Here is a 21,259-nt window from a genome sequence, read left to right on the forward strand (position 1 = left end):
ATCACAGTCCACAGCCTGGAAAGCATCAGCTCCTCTGGGCACCCCGTGCCAGCGCCTCAGCACCCTCACAGGGAAGAGCTTCTGCCTAAGAGCTCAGCTCAGTCTCCCCTGGGGCAGGTTCAAGCCATTCCCCTTGGCCTGTCCCGACAGACCCTTGTCCCAAGCCCCTCTCCAGCTTTCCTGCAGCCCCTTTAGGCACTGGAGCTGCTCTAAGGTCTGCTTCATGTCAACAGCAGCCCCTCTGCTTTTTGCTGCCATGGTTTTCCTCCCAGTACTAATTCTTGGTGCCACAAATTGTGACCAATCCCCCTAGAATAATCCTCCAAGTCACAGCACTTGGAACATATTCATGATTTTATTAGCATTAATGGTAGTATCAGTAATATTAATATCAGGATGAAGCCAGATTGCCCCCCATTTCCCATTTCTTTGCTCTCAGGAGCAGGGATGAACAATGGCAGAGAGACTGCAAAGTCAGACCTAAGCCATAGCAGATCCAAGGGAATTACATTGAACATTTCTCCAGTGGCTTAACCACTACTTTAAATGAATTCACTTGGACCTGGGTCTCTTTAATTCCTCTGCACTAATGTGCATTGACAGTAACTATCACAGAGCATCTCTCTTTTCCTCTGCATCAGCGTGAGCTTGGCACACCCAGCACTATAAAGCTGATTGCCACTGAGTTTACCAGGCTGAAACACCCATCAGAGCAATGGTGGAAAGGCCCAGAGGAAGCTGGCTTCCATAGGTGACAACCACAGCGGCTGCATCTCTGCTCTGCCCTCTCTGATACAGTTAAAACCAGGAGGAACTTCAAATATTCTGGTAGTGATGCCAGTTCTCAGAACTAAGAGACGGAAAAAATGCACCTAAGTGCTGTTAAAGCACCAGAAATGGATTTGTGCTGCTGCTTGCCAATGGAATTATAGAGAAAAATGATGATTCACATCATTTGGAGAATGGGTCCGGGTCAAACAGGGTAAATTATAGGCAATGAAGATAATTCATAAGCAAAAAAAAAGCAGGAAATTGCCTGAATGGCTTCTTTTGGTCATCCAGCTCTAGGGATGGTAATGATGTTTTCAGAGCATTCAGCAGGAACTCTTTGTATCTAATAGGACATGGACAGATTGGTCCAGGATTGCTTGTTTCATCATAGACTGGTTTGTGTTGGAAGGGACCTTAAAGCCCATCCAGCTCCAACTCCTGCCACAGGCAGGGACACCTTCCACTGGAGCAGCTTGCTCCTAGCCCCTGTGTCCAACCTGGCCTTGAGCTTCTAAGAAGGGAAGCCCAACATCAGTTGGGATACCAGTGTATCACCAGCTTGACAGGCTTTGTAAAGGCAAGTTTGGAAGTGTGGCACAAGGAGAGGTTTCTAACAGCAGAATGCTTCTGGAGATGCTTTTACTGAGCAAAGAGCAATGAACTATGGAGTTCTCACCTCTTCTGTCAGAGTTACCTGCAGAGAAAGAAAACAAGAGTCTCTTAGAAACCAAGAAACATCCATTTTAATAAGTTAGGAGGGATCAAAGACCAAGACAGTAGCAAATCTAGTAACTCTCATCACCTGCTTGTAAACCTTCCCCTTAAAACAGCAGCTACAAAGCCAGGATGTTAAAACAAGTGTCAGCCTTCATGTAGCAACAAGGAAAAGGGATCTAAACCCAACTGCTTGTCAGCACAGCAGGGAGCTGAGGCCAAGCTCTGACATGGATAACCACAACTTACTGCTCTTAATGGATAACACGGTCTGTTTAAGCCTATAACCAGCAAGTCACTGGTGTAATTCATTAGCACTTAACTAAAGAGATAACACTTGTGAGTGGTTTTAAATGAGTGGCTGAGCCAAGAGCTCCATTAAGAGCAGCCAAGCTCAGGGATGGGGATGAGGAGCATCCATGGAAAGCCTCTACCTGCTGTTTTGGATGTCCCCTCTATAAGAAACCAGAGCCAACCTGTGGCAAGGAGAGCACAGCCCAGCTCTCATGCTGTAATGCTGCTGTCATGGGCACCCCACACCTTTGTTTCATGTATGAGGAGCTGCAGCACGGGCTTGAGGACAACGTTAGGAGGTTTGGAGAAGCAGGACCTGCCTGTATGACATCTAATTCATGGGGCGCCTCTGCCTCATCCCTCTTGAGCACCACTTAATTCTTCCATGACTGATATCCACGTTTCCCATTAAGGTTAATGGCAAGGGCAGCCCTAAAACTAATTTTGCTCCTTGAGAAATTACTTGAAATAAAGAAAGAATCAGGCCTGCTCATTTGTTCTTGGGGCTGACATCAAGTGAGAAGCCACACGGGGTCTGGTTGGTGCAATAGCCAATGTGTCACAGCACGCACCGAGAGTCCATCAAAACCAGTAACCCCAGTGATAAAAGAAGTAGCAAAGATACAAAAGTGATTAAATCCTGTCCCTGATAGCACAGATTGTATTAGAAATCCAGATCTTCAGGCTTTTGTCCCCATCACTCCCATTTGAAGGCTATGTGTATTGTACACTTGCACTGTGCATGTATCACTGTGTATGTGAGAGAGCTGGGCAGGGTCAGCCTGGAGAAGAGACGGCTCCTGAAGGGGAGACCTTAGAGCAGCTCCAGTGCCTAAAGGGGCTGCAGGAAAGCTGGAGAGGGGCTTGGGACAAGGGCCTGGAGGGACAGGCCAAGGGGAATGGCTTGAACCTGCCCGAGGGGAGACTGAGCTGAGCTCTTAGGCAGAAGCTCTTCCCTGTGAGGGTGCTGAGGCGCTGGCACAGGGTGCCCAAGAGAAGCTGTGGCTGCCCCATCCCTGGCAGTGCTCAAGGCCAGGTTGGACACAGGGGCTTGGGGCAAGCTGCTCCAGTGGAAGGGTTGGAACTGGATGAGCTTTAAGCTCCCATTCCAGCCCAAACCATGCTGTGATGCTGCCATGGGCAGGGACACCTTCCAGCCACAGCTTCTCTGGTTCACCTGCGCCAACCTCACCAGTGACTTCTTCCTAGTGTCTAATCAGCTCCGTGTCCCTCTTGTGCTGCGGTACCACCATGGAATTTACCCCAAAGTGTCTTCTCATCCCCTTCTGTTCACCAAAACTCCAGAAGAGCAAAGAAACAAAGCTGGGGGCAGCGTGTCCTGGGGAAGAAGAGGTGAAGGAGCCACCTACCATTGTGGGAAGCAGAAGAGGTCTCCTGCGTTGTCACCGTCGCACTCAAGTTCCTCTCCGTCGTCTCCGCTTCTGTGCTGGGGACAGCGGTGCCTGGAGCCGGTGGGGTCCCGCTGGGCAGAGGGGAGGTGGCTGGAGACACAGGGGTGGTTGTTCCCAGTGTGGAGGTGTTGATGCTGACAGTGCTGGCGTTGGGGGAGATCCTGGTGGCTGTGGTTGTAGGTGGCTTTGTGGCCACAGGAGGTACAGTCACTGGAGTGCTAATGTTGAGGCTGCTAGCGCTTGTCGTAGTCCTAAGGTCAGGACCTGCTGTAGGAGCTTTGGTGGGGCTCCTGGGGGAGGTGGGCACTGTTGTGGGTGGCTCTGCAAGAGGAGAAAGCACAAGGGAACCTCCTGGAGATAGCTTTCTGTAGCGCTGGAGGGTTTAGATGCTGGGGGGTTGCATCATTATAGAATCACAGTATCACAGTATGTTAGAGATTGGAAGGGACCTCAAAAGATCATCTAGTCCAATCCCCCTGCCGGAGCAGGAACACCTAGATAAGGTTACACAGGAACGTGTCCAGGAGGGTTTTGAATGTCTCCAAACAAGGAGATTCCACAACCTCCCTGGGCAGAATCATAGAACCATAGAATAGTTAGGGATGGAAAGGACTTTAAGATCATCCAGCTCCAGCCCCACTGCCATGGGCAGGGACACCTCACACTAAACCAAGGCTCTGGCCAACCTGGCCTTGAACACTGCCAGGGATGGAGCATTCACAACCTCCCTGGGCAACCCATTCCAGTGCCTCATCACCCTCACAGTAAAGAACTTCCTCCTTATATCCAATCTAAACTTCCCCTGTTTCAGTTTTAACCCATTACCCCTTGTCCTATCACTGCAGTCCCTAATGAAGAGTCCATCCCCAGCATCCCTACAGGCCCCCAATAAGGATAAACCAGCCACAAAATCCCAAATCCAGGACAGGGAATGCTTTGCACAGCACTGATGCAAACTTTAAGAACCGGGTAACTTGAAAACATCTTATGATATTGAGGAGGTACAAAGATTGAAGCCCCTATAAGACACTATCAATAGAGGACCTGCAGGTCCCATTTATGAGCACCTGCAGCCCATCACCCTCTTTCCAGTTTATACTACAGTTAAGTGGAGGGCAGAAGGAGTAAGTCACTAAGCATCACTTACTCCTTTGATCCTAAAGGTGGTTTAGGGACAAAAGAAGAGACAAAGAGGATATTTTACCTGTTGTAACGTTGTTAGCACCTACACTTATCAGGCCACTTCCGAGCAAAAGGAGAAAGAACCACCAATCCATGTTGACCTGGGGAAGAGAGGAAAGATGAGGTGTGTAGACTCTCATGCAACATTATCCCAAAGGAATTCAAACCGGAGATTCCTCTGTGCATCCTGTGTGTGTAGAGCTGGGAGGGAGGTGTGAACGTGTGGCTGGAGTCCCTGCAGGCATGAGGATGGGAAGGATTTCTTGCTGTTGTTCCTATGTTCTGCATGGGAGAAGACACTGTGGGATCTCAGGGTGGTGGAGCAGCAAAGGTGACCAGAGACGGAGCAGGGGATGGTGAACTGTGGGAGAGCACAAGAGGAACAAGCAATGAAGCTGGCACCAAAGATAAGCACCTGGTCTTAAAGGAAATTGATGGCATGTTCAAGTAACGGTCTGCAAGCTGAGATGCAGCACATGTGAAGACCATGGTAAGGAGTCTTGATCCAATGTGCCCAGGAACTGGAGGCAGGGAAGAAGGAGAGGTCAGCTCCCCCTGTGGACAGCAGCCAAGGGATCCCTGCAGACTCAGTGAAGCCCCTGACTGCTACTGGGCATGGACAGAAAACCAGCACAAGGCCAGGCTCAGCTCCATTCATAGGATCCCAAAGTGGTTTGGGTTGGAAGGGAGCTTAAAGCTCATCCAGTTCCACGGGCAGGGACCCCTTCCACTGGAGCAGCTTGCTCCAAGCCCCTGTGTCCAACCTGGCCTTGAACACTGCCAGGGATGGGGCAGCCACAGCTTCTCTGGGCACCCTGTGCCAGCGCCTCAGCACCCTCACAGGGAAGAGCTTCTGCCTAAGAGCTCAGCTCAGTCTCCCCTCGGGCAGGTTCAAGCCATTCCCCTTGGCCTGTCCCTACAGGCCCTTGTCCCAAGCCCCTCTCCAGCTTTCCTGCAGCCCCTTTAGGCACTGGAGCTGCTCTAAGGTCTCCCCTTCAGGAGCCTTCTCTTCTCCAGGCTGCCCCAGCCCAGCTCTCTCAGCCTGGCTCCAGAGCACAGCTGCTCCAGCCCTCGCAGCATCTCCATGGCCAGAGGTCCCCATCAGATTCCCTGCACATGCAGATGAAACAAATACCCGTAAATAACAACAATCCTAATCCAGGCTCATCTCCAGGCCAGGCTGCACATTCCTCACTGGATGCTTCTTTCCAGGAAGCATCCTACTAAATTACAGGGCGATGTCATCATTGAACTTGCTTCCCCTCAGCTTTCTCCCCCAGCCCTTTTAAACACAAGGTCTTTACGGTGATTTCTTTCCTCTGTGGACCTCAAACAGCTCCTGAGAAATAGGCAGCATTATCTCCCCCCAAGCAGACACAGATCCAGAGGTAAATGACATCAGGATGTGAGACAGCATCCTCCTGGCCAGAAACAGCCCAAAGCTGCCAAGCCCCACACCAGCACATGGCCCTGGGCCTGTCAAGGATGGGCCAGCATCTCCCATCTGCTACAAGCCCAGAGGAAACTCTATGTGCCATCGACCAGCAGTGGCTGTATGGGCTCTCCCCTGCCCAATTGCATCTCCTGGGAGAAGGCTGCAAGACCTCACCACCACGATCACGCTGCCAAGCAAGGGATTTATTCCTGATGCACATTCTAAGCCTCCCCCCTCTTAAACACATCTTGTGCTGCTTGCTCTCATTCCATCTCTTTAAACCTGCTTCAAGCTAGACCCATCCCAAACTCTGGGCAAAAGGACAACGCTGAAGTCATCAACGTGCTGGGAACGGTATCAGGAATACAAGATCCTCCCCACCCCACCCGGGAGCATCCTCCCATCAGCACCACCCACTGACATGTTTTTCCTCACCCCCCCCCCCCCCCAATAGAAAACCTGGCAAAAATGGACCTGACTCAGTGGCCAAAAGGTCAGACAAACCCTGAAGCAGCAGGAAACCCAGCTCCAGAGATAAGAGCTTTGCTTTAGCTCCCTCCACAGCCAGCCCTGCTGCTGCAAGCAGGGCATGGCTTTCTCCAAGCGGTCCCTACCAGCACCCCAACAGCAGCTTTGCAGAGGTTCAAGTGTCTGTCTGGATGCATTTGACCTTATTGGAGGCTTCCTGCTGCTGGTCCTGCGATGCCTCCCCAAGGCTCTGCTCTGGGGTGGGATGTTTGGGTAACCTGCAGCAGGTGGGGTGCTGATGCCATGCTCCACTCTTGGTGCTTAACGCATCCCATGCAAGATGTTCAGCCACTTGCCAGAGAGATGTGCTTGGTCTGAACTGCTTGGCTTTGGAGGAGAAACCCCTCTGTTTATAAGGAAGGAATGTTTAAGGATGAAGGTGCTGAGGCACTGGCACAGGGTGCCCAGAGAAGCTGTGGCTGCCCCATCCCTGGCAGTGCTCAAGGCCAGGTTGGACACAGGGGCTTGGAGCAAGCTGCTCCAGTGGAAGGGGTCCCTGCCTGTGGCAGGGGATGGGACTGGATGAGCTTTAAGCTCCCTTCTAAACCATTCTGTGATCCTGTGTTTTCAGGGCTGGGAGCCAGCCAGCACAGCTGGGGCCTGGGGAAAAGCCCAGTGGTTAAGTGCACTGGGATGTCAGGCTGTGCTGCAAGACCACTGCATAAGCAGTCACACTCCAGAGCTGAGATGGTCCTAAGCCAAAGAGGTTTTCCACCCCCACAGTGTAGGGAAAGGGAGCTCGTGTCCTCCCCATGTTTAACTGCAATAGCAAAGCACACCAAGCTGAGCCCTCAGCGAGAATGAAAGCAGCTCCCTGCAGGAAACAGCTGCTCCAAGCATCCTATTATGGGAACCCATGGAAATAGGGCCCTCATGGAGGTGGGACCCACGTGCAAAGGCAGGAGGAAGCTAAAGCCATGCTGAATCTCCAATGAATGCAGCAGTGACATGGGGATGCTCCTGAAACCCGGTGAGGGCTGATGGAGGCACCAAGGTCTCACCATCACAACTGCTTCCCTCACTGGGAACAAATCACTACCACAAGAAACCAGTAACAAGGGAAAATGGAAGACTCTCAGAATGAGAGTTCCCATCCCTCTGGGATCATGTTCTTGTGGGATCCTATGCATCTGGAATTCCAGACCTGTTCACTTAGGATCCCCGTTTATACAACATCCCTTTCATCTGGCATTCCCATTCATTAAGAATCCTGTTCATTTGAAAATCCCATTCATTTGGAATTCTGTTCATCTGCGTTTCTCATTCACTGGCATCCCATTCATTTGGGATTCTCATTCATTTGGAATCCTGTTCATTTGGGATTCCCATTCATTTGGCATCCCATTCATTTGGTTCACAGCTCTGCCAGCACTGGCTCTGCAGCAGCACTCTGGCCCAAGAGCAGACAAACCAGTTGCTAACAGGGATGCTCCCACCACACTGGCATCCTACCAGCTCCTCATGCTGAGAACTTGCTCCTCAATGCCATAATTAACTGATCATTGGAACACCGCAGAGATTCCCATCTCTTCCAAGCCTTTCTTAATGGCTCCAAGGATCCTTGGAGCTGTCTGCTCCAGCTCTTGCAGCACACCTCAAATTAGCAGGGACATGAACTCGTTCAAGGCCACTCTGCAAAGGGGTGGCAGAGCTGGGGCTGGACCCCAAGGACCTTGTTCCTCTCCCATCTTGGAGTCCTTTGGGAAAGTTAAGGAAGGGAAGATGATGGGTTAGGCCATACCAACCCTGCACACTCTAAAGTCAACAGCCAAATGTCCCATAGGCCTTCAAAGCTCTTGTCCCCCATCCTCAACACACTTTCCTTTGGTACCAGAAGCAGGTCACGGTGGGTGGGTGACAAGAAGTAAAACTGTGAATCCCCTCTTCTTTCTGCCCTCCAGTATGGGGAATTAATATTTATACAATAGAAGAACTTGGGTTTATTTCCATTACCACAACTGCTATCTATACGGATGGGAGCTACAGGCAATTCCTGGACTGTCCACGGGTACCAGCTGCAAAACCCATTTGGGATGGTGGGGTGATCATAGAATCATTTAGGTTGGAAAAGACCCTTAAGATTGAGTCCAACCATTGCTGTAGGTCCCTCCTTTACTGTGGAGGATGCTCTGGGATTACAGCAGTGAGCAGGCAGCTGCCTGCCTTCAAAACCCTCGATAGTCACAGAATCCCAGCCTGGTTTGGGTTGGAAGGGAGCTTAAAGCTCCTCCAGCTCCAACCCCTGCCACAGGCAGGGACCCCTTCCACTGGAGCAGCTTGCTCCAAGCCCCTGTGTCCAACCTGGCCTTGAGCACTGCCAGGGATGGGGCAGCCACAGCTTCTCTGGGCACCCTGTGCCAGCGCCTCAGCACCCTCACAGGGAAGAGCTTCTGCCTAAGAGCTCAGCTCAGTCTCCCCTCGGGCAGGTTCAAGCCATTCCCCTTGGCCTGGCCCTACAGGCCCTTGTCCCAAGCCCCTCTCCTGCTTTCCTGCAGCCCCTTTAGGCACTGGAGCTGCTCTAAGGTCTCCCCTTCAGGAGCCTTCTCTTCTCCAGGCTGCCCCAGCCCAGCTCTCTCAGCCTGGCTCCAGAGCAGAGGTTTTACACTTAATGAGTGCATCGCTCCAGGAGGATCCAGGAGGAAAGGATTGCCAAGGGGAGAGAATACAGATTTTCCCAAGCCTTGCCCTGATTCCACATGGAAAGCTGGATGCCGCAGTCCACACAGACCCTGAGTTTCTTATGGCTTTATTACACTGAATGTCAGAAGAAACAGGACACCAGGAAGCATCAGGACTCGCTGTGCAGATCATTACAGGAGAACACAGGAGCTGCTCCTGTGCCCGGCTGCCAGCGCTGCTTTATCAATCACCTTAACTTGGACCGGGAGCAAGGAGAGGGCTGTGCCAGCTCCCAACCCCTGCACTTCCACCCTCCCTATTCCCCACTGGAGCATAAAGAAACACCAGCGCTCCGCTGCTTAACATAAACTGCCCCTGGAGTTCTACCCTAGAGGTGGAGGAAGCCGAGAGTCTCCCTTCCCCCTCGGCTCCCTCCCTGCTGCCTTCGGAAAGGGAGAGGAAATACTTGTAATGTTATCACCATCAACACAGCCCTTGGCTGGCTGCGACATCCTGCGAGCGGCACAAAAACACCCTGACGTCAGGCACCCGGCGCTGCCCTGCCGAGCAGCCGGGATCTGCTCCGCGGCTCCGGCACGGCACCGCACGGCACGGCACGGGGATGCTCGCTGCCTTCCCTCACACCTTCCTGCTCCGAAGGTGGGATAGGAGCCCTCAGGAACGGCTGCTGGTTCCTGCAATGTTATAGATAGGTTTATACAGATCACAGTATCACAGTATGTTAGAGATTGGAAGGGACCTCAAAAGATCATCGAGTCCAATCCCCCTGCCGGAGCAGGAACACCTAGATAAGGTTACACAGGAACGTGTCCAGGCGGGTTTTTAATGTCTCCAGAGAGGGAGACAAATGTTAAATAACTGTACTTAATAGATAATATACAAGTATCTATCTATGTGGTTATCTCTCTATACATAGTATATATATATATAAAAGCATCTACATATATATTTATTTCTCTGTATAAACCCTCCTTATATAGGATATGTATAAACCTTCATGTGTATGAATATAAATATTCATACATATCTATATATGTATTTACCTTTCTATATAGTATGAATGCTCCATCCCTGGCAGTGTTCAAGGCCAGGCTGGATGAGGCCTTGGGTGATATGGTTTAGAGCGAGGTGTCCCTGCTCATGGCAGGGGGTTGGAACTGGATGATCTTAAGGTCCTTTCCAACCCTAACTATTCTATGATTCTATATATAGTAAGGTCTCTATGTATGTATATACTTATCTCTCTCTATATAGTATATATAATTTTATGTATAAAAGTATCAATATATGTATAAATATTTATCTCTATAGTATACTTTTATATATAAAAGTATCTGTATCTATATATAATCATAGAATCATAGAATAGTTACAGTCAGAAAGGACCTTAAGGTCCTCTATTTCCAACCCCCATATAAATATACATATATGTTTACCTCTCTATATACAGTATATATATTGATATATATTAAAATATCAATATATGGCATATATCTCTCTACAGTATAGATCTGGTTTTATATATACAAAAAGTATCTATATATGTATGTTTATCTCTCTATATACAGTATATATATACATTAAATTATCTATGTTTTACCTCCCTATATACAGTATATACATACATATTAAAGTATCTATATATGCATATATATTTATCTCTATCTCTATATAGTATATACATATTTTATACATATAAGAGTATCTAAACATCCATATATATATACCTATTTATCTCCCTCTATAGTATATATGCACTGCATTCTCCCACGTACTGCTCAGGATCTCCCTATAGGAAAAGCTGGGTTTAGGGCTGCAGGATGTATGGTTTAAAATCAGCAAATGTGGTCAAGAAGATTGATGGTGGAGGGGAAAAAGAAAGGAAATAATCTCTTTATAAAGCAATAAGGGGGTTAAACCTGGTCCTTTAGTGTGTGCTGCTATAGGGGGTTAGGCTGCAGAAAGCAAGGAATTAGTATTTAGCGCTGCAGAAACTGCCCAGATCCGGATACAGGCATCCACAATCAAAGGCAGGATTTACCCCCACCTCTGACATATTCCCTGTTCCTGGAAAATGAAGCAATCATTTTCTCTGTGCAAGGAGGAGACGCAAACCAAATGCCACCCAGGCCCGCCAGTGCTATCAGCAGGATGCTAAAATGCAGTGGCTCATCCAAGACCACCTGAATGCCTTGTGCTGACCCCGACCACAGTGAAATAGAGAAGAAACGTCACTTTTCCTCCTTCTTTTGGCAGGGAAAAGGGCAAAACTAGGAGCAAGGTTAGTGTTTGCACTGCTTGGCTCTTTGAAGCAGCTCACAGTAGGATGAGAACAAGCACGAGCATAAAGAAAGGGGAACAAGGTCTTGTTTCGTTTCCTTTTCGGTGGCAGCAAGCCATCAGCATGGCTCAGCCACCCTGGAAAACAAACCTGCCATTCCCTCTTCCTCTCCCTGCTCCTTTTAAATGCCCGTTGTGGTTTCCCAGCCTCTCGCTGGAGCTGTGGTCCACGACAGAGGAGAGCAGCTCACGGCCTCATCCAATGGCACAACGATTCCACCAGCACCAGGTTCCTCATCCCTGTAACCCCAAACCTCTGCCGCTGGATGCGATGCCAAGGATTTCTTCTCTTCATTAACACCACCCAAGGAGCTGTGACCAGGAGCAGTGGAGTTGAGGGAGGAAGAAGGGGTTTGCTGCACAAAGAGGCAGTGACTAATGCCTCGCATGTGTCTCTGAAGCTGAAACAAGGCCTTTGATGTGTCACTGAGCATCATTCCCCCACCCTCTGCTTTTCCACTCCTCTACAGAAAAGATGAATCACAGCAACCATTCACCCTCTCTCAAAACCCACTTGGGTTTCTTTGCCTTTTCTGTTTGGCTTCTAAATAAACAGGAGGCTTCCACATGAGTGACACCGGCTGGAACCAACAGTGTGTGAGGAGGAGAAGCCTCAGGAAGGGATTGGGGTTCTGCTTTCTCCGCCTGCCCAACCTTCAACAAATCACTGCTCCCCTGCACTTTGCTATTTACTCATGGAATGGTTTGGGTTGGAAGGGACCTTAAAGCTCATCCAGCTCCAACCCCTGCCACGGGCAGGGACCCCTTCCACTGGAGCAGCTTGCTCCAAGCCCCTGTGTCCAACCTGGCCTTTAACACTGCCAGGTTATCCCTGGAAACACGTTTTGGCTGTGAGGGTGACCAAGTACTTGCACAGGCTGCACAGGGGGGTTGTGGAGTCTCCATCCATGAATGCATTAAAAATCAGCATGGAAACAGTCCTGGGCAATCAGATTGTCCTGGGTTGTCCTGCTGGAGTAGGGAGGCTGGAACATAAGACTTCCAGAGGCCCCTTCCAACCTCAATCACTCTGATTCTGTAGCTTATTGTCCTGCCACCTTTTCAGTACTGGAGCCATAGGACAAGGGGGAATAGGTTTAAACTTCAATAGGAGAATTTCATGTTGGAGATAAGGCAGAAGCTCTTCCCTGTGAGGGTGCTGAGGCGCTGGCACAGGGTGCCCAGAGAAGCTGTGGCTGCCCCATCCCTGGCAGTGCTCAAGGCCAGGTTGGACACAGGGGCTTGGAGCAAGCTGCTCCAGTGGAAGGGGTCCCTGGCCATGGCAGGGGTTGGAGCTGAAGGAGCTTTAAGGTCCCTTCCAACACAAACCAGGCTGGGATCCCGTGGTTCTTTGAAGAGCATCTTGAACCTGTAGAATGGAGAGCAACATCTGGAGAGCGTTTCCTGAAGGACACAGCATGAAGAGGCATCAAGGTGGGAAGGCAAAAAGCTGAGACAAGGTGAAGTTCCATGGAAAAGGAAAGCAATGAGCTAAGGCCAAGGGAGCTGTCAGGCCAGGAGGATGAAGATGAAAGAACAACTCTGAGCCTGAACCAAGTGCTGGGGATGAAGGGTTTCACTGCAGGCCAGGCTGGTGAGGGATGGTGGGGCACAGGAGCTGTGTTGCAAAGGGGAGATGGAGCTGAGACCTCCTTGAGGGGTATTCCATAGAATCATGGACTCACAGCCTGGTTTGCGTTGAAGGGACCTTAAAGCTCATCCACTTCCAACCCCTGCCACGGGCAGGGACCCCTTCCACTGGAGCAGCTTGCTCCAAGCCCCTGTGTCCAAGCTGGCCTTGAACTCTTCAAACAGCCAAAGCAAAACCCCCAGAGCTTGTAACCCCCCCAGCAAATAGGAGACCGAACCCCATGGTCTCCTGGTGTCCCTTCCCCACATGGGATGGGCATTGCAGGACAACACAGCACTGGGGAGCGGAGAGGAACTGCCTGAGAGGCGCAAGTGAAGCTGCTTCAAGTCATCATTCAAACCCATGAATTAATAATGAAATAAAAATGAGGTCATATAGGAAGATATTTCCTTAAGTATCCCATTTTAGGTGTCCCCTTCTTTGTTCCAGGCATGTTCTGTAACACGCACAAAGGAAACGTGAGGGCTGTTCACACACTAGCTCTGAAAAGGACCAGTTGCTTTAGCCTGAGGAGTGAGGATGAAGCATGGCCATGATTTAGCATAACAACATCCCTCCCTAGCAAGATGCCTCTCGGAGAGCAAACAAATGGTACGTGGGGAGGAGAAATGTGGATTTAAAGCAAAAAAAACCCCATCAATACCCAAATAACAAAGCCCAGCTTTGGGGCTCAGCCCTTTCTACACGACCCGGCTGAAGTCCCAGCTCCAAGCTGGTGGCGAGCAGCCAGAGCATCCTCCTTTAAAACAAAGGTGTCGGAGGGGCTCATTCGCATGGCAGCGTTCAGATCTCCTTATGGAGGCTGAGCTCCAATGGCAAACGCATGCGTTCCCTCATGCAGCTGCACGGGTGCTGGTGCTTACCCTGAAATCCGCCCGGGACACTTGTAGGATGCAGGGAGCAGGCAGCCCGTCCCCCGGAGCAGCCCCTATGGGCTAAGAAAGTGCCGCGGAGCCGTGAAATCCCCACTTTACCTGCGGTGGTTCTGCACCGCCGCTGGGTTCAGCCCTGTTGCCACAGTAACACTTTGTGGTGTAGCCGAGATCACTGATTATGAAACTAGAGGGGAAAAAATAAAACAATCAGAGGCTGTTAATGAGGAGATCCTCCGGGTCTCGGAGAGCTCCATCTCCACGCCATTAGGATTCCAGGTGCAGGGAAAAGCAAGGTGCCAGGAGCAGCGCCTGGGTCAGCATCGGCGGCTGCCACCAGCAGCCTTTTGGGTGTTTCAGTGTGGGTCCTCAAATTGAGCTTGTAAGTTCCCTGTAAATCCGGCTTGTTTTCCTTCCCTCGGAATGAATGTGCAAGACTCGGTGGAACAGTCTTTACTCTTTACATATATTTGCATGTATTAAGCTGGGAAAACAAGGGTTGAGGGTGATGGTGATAGCCAGAGCGGGGCCAGGGATGCCGTCCCCACATCTCGCATTCCCTGTGTGTCTGTTGCACTCTTCCAGATGGAAAAAGCCCCAGGGTCGCAGTTGTATCGGTGGCTGCAAGGGTCTAAAACCCACTTCGCAAAGAAAGGGAACAACAGCTGAAAGCATTTTCTTCTCTGGCTCTTATTTGAGTGCCAAAAGCATCTCGAGGCACGTCTTCTGCTGAAGGCTTCAAGCTGAAAAGTCTGACTGGGAGCAGTTGTGCTGCCAGACACAGACGGTTTTCAACACCATCTACATATAAGAAACCAGAATGTATTTCCAGGTGAAGGGAAAACAGCCTGACAGGTATTTCTGGAGTCAGAAACCCCGAGAGATGCTGCTTTAGAAAGTCAGCTCATCAAAACGCCTGTATCTTACCCTTCTCTTTGGATGACGGATCTACAAAGAGGATGAAACTGTGCTAAAAAGCAGGGCCAAGGACCAAACTGAGTTAATAGTTTATAATAGTCATTAATGCCACGACAGACTCTGCATTTCTCCATCATCCAGGGCATCTCCAGGAAGACCTTAGAGCAGCTCCAGTGCCTAAAGGGGCTGCAGGAAAGCTGGAGAGGGGATTGGGACAAGGGCCTGTAGGGCCAGGCCAAGGGAATGGCTTGAACCTGCCTGAGGGGAGACTGAGCTGAGCTCTTAGGCAGAAGCTCTTCCCTGTGAGGGTGCTGAGGCGCTGGCACAGGGTGCCCAGAGAAGCTGTGGCTGCCCCATCCCTGGCAGGGACCACAAACCAGGCTGGGATCCTATGGAACGCCAACAGTGTGAACGATAACAGGAATCACCCCACAACTGCTGCCCCTGAAGTCCTTCCCTTGCTGAGGATATTGCGGCTGCTCTCCGGGCACAGGCTCCTTTCTGCCGGGATATTTATGCTCCCAGTGAACTTCCTGCTCACATCAGCGTCTTGAAAAGCTTCCACCCCTCCTCGCAGCCTCAATCCCAGCTGCTCTTACCTGCAGTCCCTGTAATTGGCAATCATTTCCCTAATTGCTCACAAAAGCAGATGTTCTCTCTGTGGTCACATTGAACCAGCTTATACTGCACTAGAGACACGAGCACACAGCATTAAAGTGCTAATTCCTGTAAATAAGCCCATTAAAAGGTTAAAAATAATGCCTCCAACTACACCATCAATGGCAGCTGAATCCCACTGCCTTTATTACGTTATTTGTAACGTGGCAATCCCTGTCTGCTCCGGATAAGGATGCTCTCGTGTTTGGCCAGTTATATGTAGTCATCTAATAGCCACATCATATCTCCTAGCATAGGAGATCAGCCCTTTGCATGGTTTTCAGCTAATAAGTCATGTTTATAGGTGATTCACAGCACACCTAACGTGTCCCCAGCAGTGCTGGAGAGGAAGAGGGGAGGCTGGTTCATGCGACCACAAGTGGGGGGATTGTGCTTTCAGGGCTTTAGGTGATGCTGATGAAGAATAAATGAATCACACTTCTTTTCCTGCCTCAAAGGGGGAAATAAAAGTGGATCCTGGTTCTTTTCCATGGGCAGTGCTTTGCTTTTCACCCTCCATAGGGAAAGGATTATGGACACAGTGCAGCACCCATCCGGGGCCAACCTATTCCAGGCTTGAACCTGCCCGAGGGGAGACTGAGCTGAGCTCTTAGGCAGAAGCTCTTCCCTGTGAGGGTGCTGAGGCGCTGGCACAGGGTGCCCAGAGAAGCTGTGGCTGCCCCATCCCTGGCAGTGTTCAAGGCCAGGTTGGACACAGGGGCTTGGAGCAAGCTGCTCCAGTGGAAGGGGTCCTTGTTCAGGACAGTGATCCTGTAGGCACACCAAGCCGGGAATCTTCTATCATTGGTAATGCTCCAAACCTATTACATATACATATATGTAGCTATAAATCTATCATAAACCTAACATCATAAAGGTATTATATATTATATATAGTTTGCTATAAACCTATCATAAACCTAATATCATGCTACAAACCTATTTTCTGCTGACACAAGATCACACAAAGTGAAACAATCCTGGTCTTAAACAACAGGGCGGGTACAAGCCCCTGCAGATACCAACCCAAACCCTAATGCTCAACAATCCCTATAATTAAAATGCAGTTTCTTACCCTTAAAGTGCTTAAACAAGAGCCTGGGACAAGAAGCTTTTCCCCTCCCATGTTATTCACAATTCATTCTCTATTTTAACCTCCCCAACAAAAGGCTGAACTCAACTGTATTATTGTCAGCGAGGGCTTTTATCACCAGCCTTCGGACCGGTCAAGGCATGGGAGAGAACAATGAGTCTCACAGGAGAATAAATACAGTCTAAACAAAAATACCCTGTTGCTAAGGTTTCAATCAGCCTTTTTTGGGGCACAGACGGGTAGCTGGGAATCCTGGTGCCACCCAATAGGAAAAAAACAGGGAGAATGAGGTCTTGGATAAGGGAAAAGAACCTGACACTGATCCCTGTTGTGGTTTTTCCCTCCAGGATGGCATTCAGAATACGAGTTTTAGGTAGTGGACTCTAAATCAAAGCCTGTCTGCAGCAGGAGATGCTCTGCCTAAGGCCATGTGTTGCTCCAAACTGGGCTTTGTGTCTTGCTCCAGCAAGGGCAGGAGGTGAACCAGGACTTGAGAACTCCATGGTGAAACCTTGAGATGTCCATAAGCTTGATGCATGCTGCAGGGTTGGATGGAGCCATTGTCAGCATGGCAAGAGGGAAGCTGGAGTGGAGGAACAAGCTCTGCCACAGCAAAGAGGTCCATGGAGATGCACAGCCATAGTGCAGATGTTGGGAATTGGGAATGTCCAGCTGGGATCTCCTCTCAAGGAAAGCCTCATCCCAAACTGCAATGATTTCTCTGGTGAAATCAACCCCAAAGGCAACTGTAGAGCACTGTGTGGTTTCTACATCCTTAGCCAGGGGAGCAGCACCTGATTTTGGGGTTTGGTAAAGAAATGCTCTTTCCCCAGTGCTGGTATGGAAAGGAGATGGGTATGGCCATAGCGTCCTCACTGATATACACAGCCACCAGCTTTGCAGCAAGGGGTTCCAAGAGCAAAGTGACTCTGGGACCAAAGCAATCACAAGGCCAGGGAAGTGATGGCTGAGAGCCCTGGCAAGGTGCTGCAGGGTAAAGAGGACAACAGAGCCATGGTGGCCCAGAGAGGCCACCAGTCTCCATGACCAGCCCATCTTCCTCCCCTCTAGATGGAGCTGCAGGAGAAGCCTGAGGTCCTGCTCTAGACAAGCTGGACACATCCAGCACCTCCAAGCGTCACCTCCTGGCCTGCAGCTTGCATGAAACCCAATGAATGCTGCGAGGGCTGGAGCAGCTGTGCTCTGGAGCCAGGCTGAGAGAGCTGGGCTGGGGCAGCCTGGAGAAGAGAAGGCTCCTGAAGGGGAGACCTTAGAGCAGCTCCAGTGCCTAAAGGGGCTGCAGGAACCTGGAGAGGGGCAAAACCAGAAAGCACAAAGGGAATTTCAAGCTTCCTTGAAGACAGCAGCCTGGATGCATAACAGAGTCAAAACAGAGTCAAGGCAATGCTGGAATTCAGATTTTTGGCCCATTCTGGGCTATTTTTGCCTAGAAAGAAGGTCTTAAATATCACCTCTGTCACTTGTATTTCGGTGATAATCAAACACAAAGAGGCTACAGTAGGGATCCTACCCCCCCTGTATGAGGCACCTTGGCTAAAACAGCCACCAAGAATAATGCTGAATTCAATCCATTCCAGGCCTATCCAGAACAGCGGAGAACTCAGTCTCAGCATGTGAATTTCAATAGCACTGCAGTGGGTAACAACCGAGACATCCCCATCTTTGACAGCCTTTGCTGTCCCAGGCTTTTCAAAAGGCTTTGAAAAGCAGCTTTCCTACAAAAACACCCATTTCCATCATGCCCTGGCTACAGCATAATACACAGAAGGCTCCTCAGTATCGCAGTTAAATAGGAGACCCCCCAGCCCAGGCATTAAATGGTACAGGAGCTCACACGCAACAACAGAGAGGCTTTCTCTAGCTTGTTGCTGCACAAACACAAGACAAAGTCTGTTGCTGAAGACCAAGACTGTGTTTGGAGGCGCAATGGCTTAGCCTAAACCTCATCCATTTTCATAGCACCACGGCATGGTTTGGGTGGGAAAGGGGCCTTCAAATCCACCCAGTGCAACCCCACGGGCAGGGACACCTTCCACTAGGGCAGCCTGCTCCAAGCCCCTGTGTCCAACCTGGCCAGACCCAGCACTCTTAACATAAAACACTTCCATAACCAAAGGTAGGGATGGACCAAACTGGAGGGAGAAAAGGAGAAGTTGTCATTTTGGGAGGTGCACAAGGTTTGAAATCAGTCCTACAGATGGAATAGGGGTGACATCTAATACATACATAAAGCAAGAGGATGTTAGGAGTAGTCAGTTGATTACAGGGTTATTTTTGGTCATTTCTACCTTAGCAATAGCTTCAGGTTAGGACACTGTTTCCACAAGCACTGTCTCCAGATAATTTCTGTAACTACATGTCATTCCAGAAGTGATGAACATAAATGTGACTGGCATGATGGAGTGCTTGCACTTGGTCTCCAACTGGCTTCTTCACTCCCCCTACGGCTCCACAGGCATCCTATGGGTTCTGAGTGTGTTTTAGCTGCCATTAAAAATCAACTTCTCTGGATGTGATGGGATCTCTTCATATCCCTGATGCTCCAGTGCATAGATGCTTGCACGGTTATAAGGCTGGAAGGTGACTCTTCCCCATCTTTGACTCTGCTGTAGAGCGTGAGCTATAGGAAAGAAAGGTTGGAGGCTTTGGGAGATGTGGTAGCATCTTCATTTCCAACTCTTGTGCTGAGCAGTCCAAGAAAGGGCTTAGCTCTGAAGTGCTCACTGGTTGCTTTGCTGAAGGAAAACCAACCCCCTATATCTCACCCACCACTGAGGCTGACAACATGCCCATGAGTGCATGTTTGACCACGTCCCATCTCCAACACTGAAGGCAATGGACACAGCCTCTAAAGCAGATGGTGCACCATATGGAATGACACTCTGGAAAGGGAGAACGCAGCCAGAAGCAGGGAATGGGGAAGCTCTCGCTCTTTCCAGGTGGCTTTTCTCATCAGCAGAAGGGCATTTTAGATGTGGGATGCTCTCAAACCAGCTGGAGGAACCAGTTATAAATGGCAGATGCCGAGATGCTTATTAAGAGTCAAACAAGGAGCATAAGCAGTGAGTGACTTGTAATCCTTGCTGGTGTGGACTGGAATTAAAACTAATGAGATAGAAATGAATGGTTGGCCACCCCAACTCATGTCCCAGCACGTCTCTGATGATGAGATTTATGCATAGACAGAATTAATCCAATGCCATCTTCCCACGACCTATTTGGGCATGGAGATAAGAGCCACAAAAACCATCCTGCAAGATCTGACACGGTGCCACGGCCATTGACTGGTTTATATCCTCATCACTTTGGGATGAGCTTCTCCCTGCTTTGTCCTGCACATGGGTGCAGCAATCCCATACAAACATGTGCTGAGTGGAGAATGGATGGAGAGGAGCTCGGAGTGAAGGACTTGAGGTGTTGGATGAGGAGAAGCTCCCCATGACCCAGCTTCAGTGAGTGCTTGAGCCCAGAACCCCCCCGTGTGCTGGGCTGCAGTCCTCATCCAGCTCTGGGGCAGCAGCACATGGAGCTGCTGGAACGAGGCCAGAGGAGGCCATGGAGATGATGTGAGGGCTGGAGCTATATAGTGTTATATATATAATATATAATGCTATAACAGTATTAACCAGCTCTTCAAGAGGTCCTGCTGGCTGTATGTATGCAACAAAGGCATCCACCAGTGAGTGATCCTCAGCCCCTTGAAGCAACCCCATTGCTCAGGATCACCCCATCTGGAGCAGGGTCTGTCCCTGCAGCATGTTCTGGCTTGACCCTGGGTCCTTCAAGGTCCTCATGGCCCAACAGCATCTTCCTGTGGGGTGTTTTTTGCTTCTTTTCCATTTCAGAAGACCTGAGATCTTACAAGAGCTGTGATGCAGCACACCAAGACTGGGGGTTTAACAACCTGGCAGGGAAAAAAATGAGTCCCATGAGCAGAGGAGCATATGGGGACATTCAATTCCACAAGCCCTGCAGTACCTGGAGGACTTGGTGGGGCAGAAGGGAAATCCAGCGCCTCTTGTTCACACCAAGTAGATCCCTGGAGCAAAGTATTCCCTGAATCACATCTCCAGTACAAGGATCTGTTTGATTTCCATGATGGGGAGCCAGCCTGGAAGCAGGTGACAAGCCGGGCAGCCAAGGACAGTGAGGTGTCCCAAGTCCCTTTGGTCTCTACCATCATCTACATCCTTCCTTGCCGCACTGGAGCTTTGCCTTCAGGGAGCCAGCTATTGCTTCCAGCATGCAGGAATAATGGCACCACCTTTTCTGTGTCTGGCTGTGTACCCACCTGCCCTCTCCCAGCCCAAGGGAGTTTTCATTCAAGCTCTTTCCACCCATTTTACAGAGGAAACTTCCTTATGCTGCAGCCTCTGGCCTTGTAACCTCAGTGCCAGTGCAGAAGATGCTGAGAAGTAGAGAAGGAGAGAAATAAGGACCTGTGTTTGGATTAATGGGAGAGCTGATGGCAAAATAAAAGGGTGAGCTCCTCCTTCTGCTTCTACTCAGTGTCCTTGCACTGGGCCATCCTTAAATGACCTTCACGTTGTACTGGAAGAGGAGAATTCGATTTCAAGTCCTACTCTGGAGATACTCTGGTTGTGCAAGATGAAGGCACCTCCACCTAGGAAGTGGAGCAACCACAATAAGGAGCTAAGAGCATGGTGAGCCAAGCCCCAGCATTCCCACACAACTAACAGAGGTGGCCTTTATTCCTTCCTTTTCCTCATT

General features: G+C 49.9%; 2 protein-coding genes across 6 annotated transcripts in view; both read right to left on the reverse strand.

Moving 5' to 3' along the window:
• The window catches only part of MRPS26 (mitochondrial ribosomal protein S26), a 121,516-nt gene that overhangs the window by 32,217 nt on the left and 68,040 nt on the right, over window positions 1-21,259 (reverse strand). The gene's annotated exons all lie outside the window — the stretch shown is intronic.
• Window positions 1-21,259, reverse strand: part of PTPRA (protein tyrosine phosphatase receptor type A) — a 110,503-nt gene that overhangs the window by 21,279 nt on the left and 67,965 nt on the right. For 3 of the 5 annotated variants that reach the window (XM_061351937.1, XM_061351940.1, XM_061351939.1), the window contains exons 3-5: window positions 4,396-4,474; window positions 3,150-3,512; window positions 1,448-1,465 (exon numbers count right to left, since the gene is read on the reverse strand). In XM_061351937.1, coding sequence (XP_061207921.1) covers window positions 1,448-1,465; window positions 3,150-3,512; window positions 4,396-4,474 — 460 coding nt within the window. Of the gene's footprint in view, window positions 1-1,447; window positions 1,466-3,149; window positions 3,513-4,395; window positions 4,475-13,830; window positions 13,951-21,259 lie in introns of those variants that run through there. The other 2 variants (XM_061351941.1, XM_061351938.1) reach the window with 2 other exon arrangements.

The sequence above is a fragment of the Neopsephotus bourkii genome, unplaced genomic scaffold (genome assembly GCF_033783945.1).
Source record: "Neopsephotus bourkii isolate Nb327-2 ecotype Australia unplaced genomic scaffold, CSIRO-AGI_Nbou_v1 NB_616, whole genome shotgun sequence".
Lineage (NCBI taxonomy): Eukaryota > Metazoa > Chordata > Aves > Psittaciformes > Psittacidae > Neopsephotus > Neopsephotus bourkii.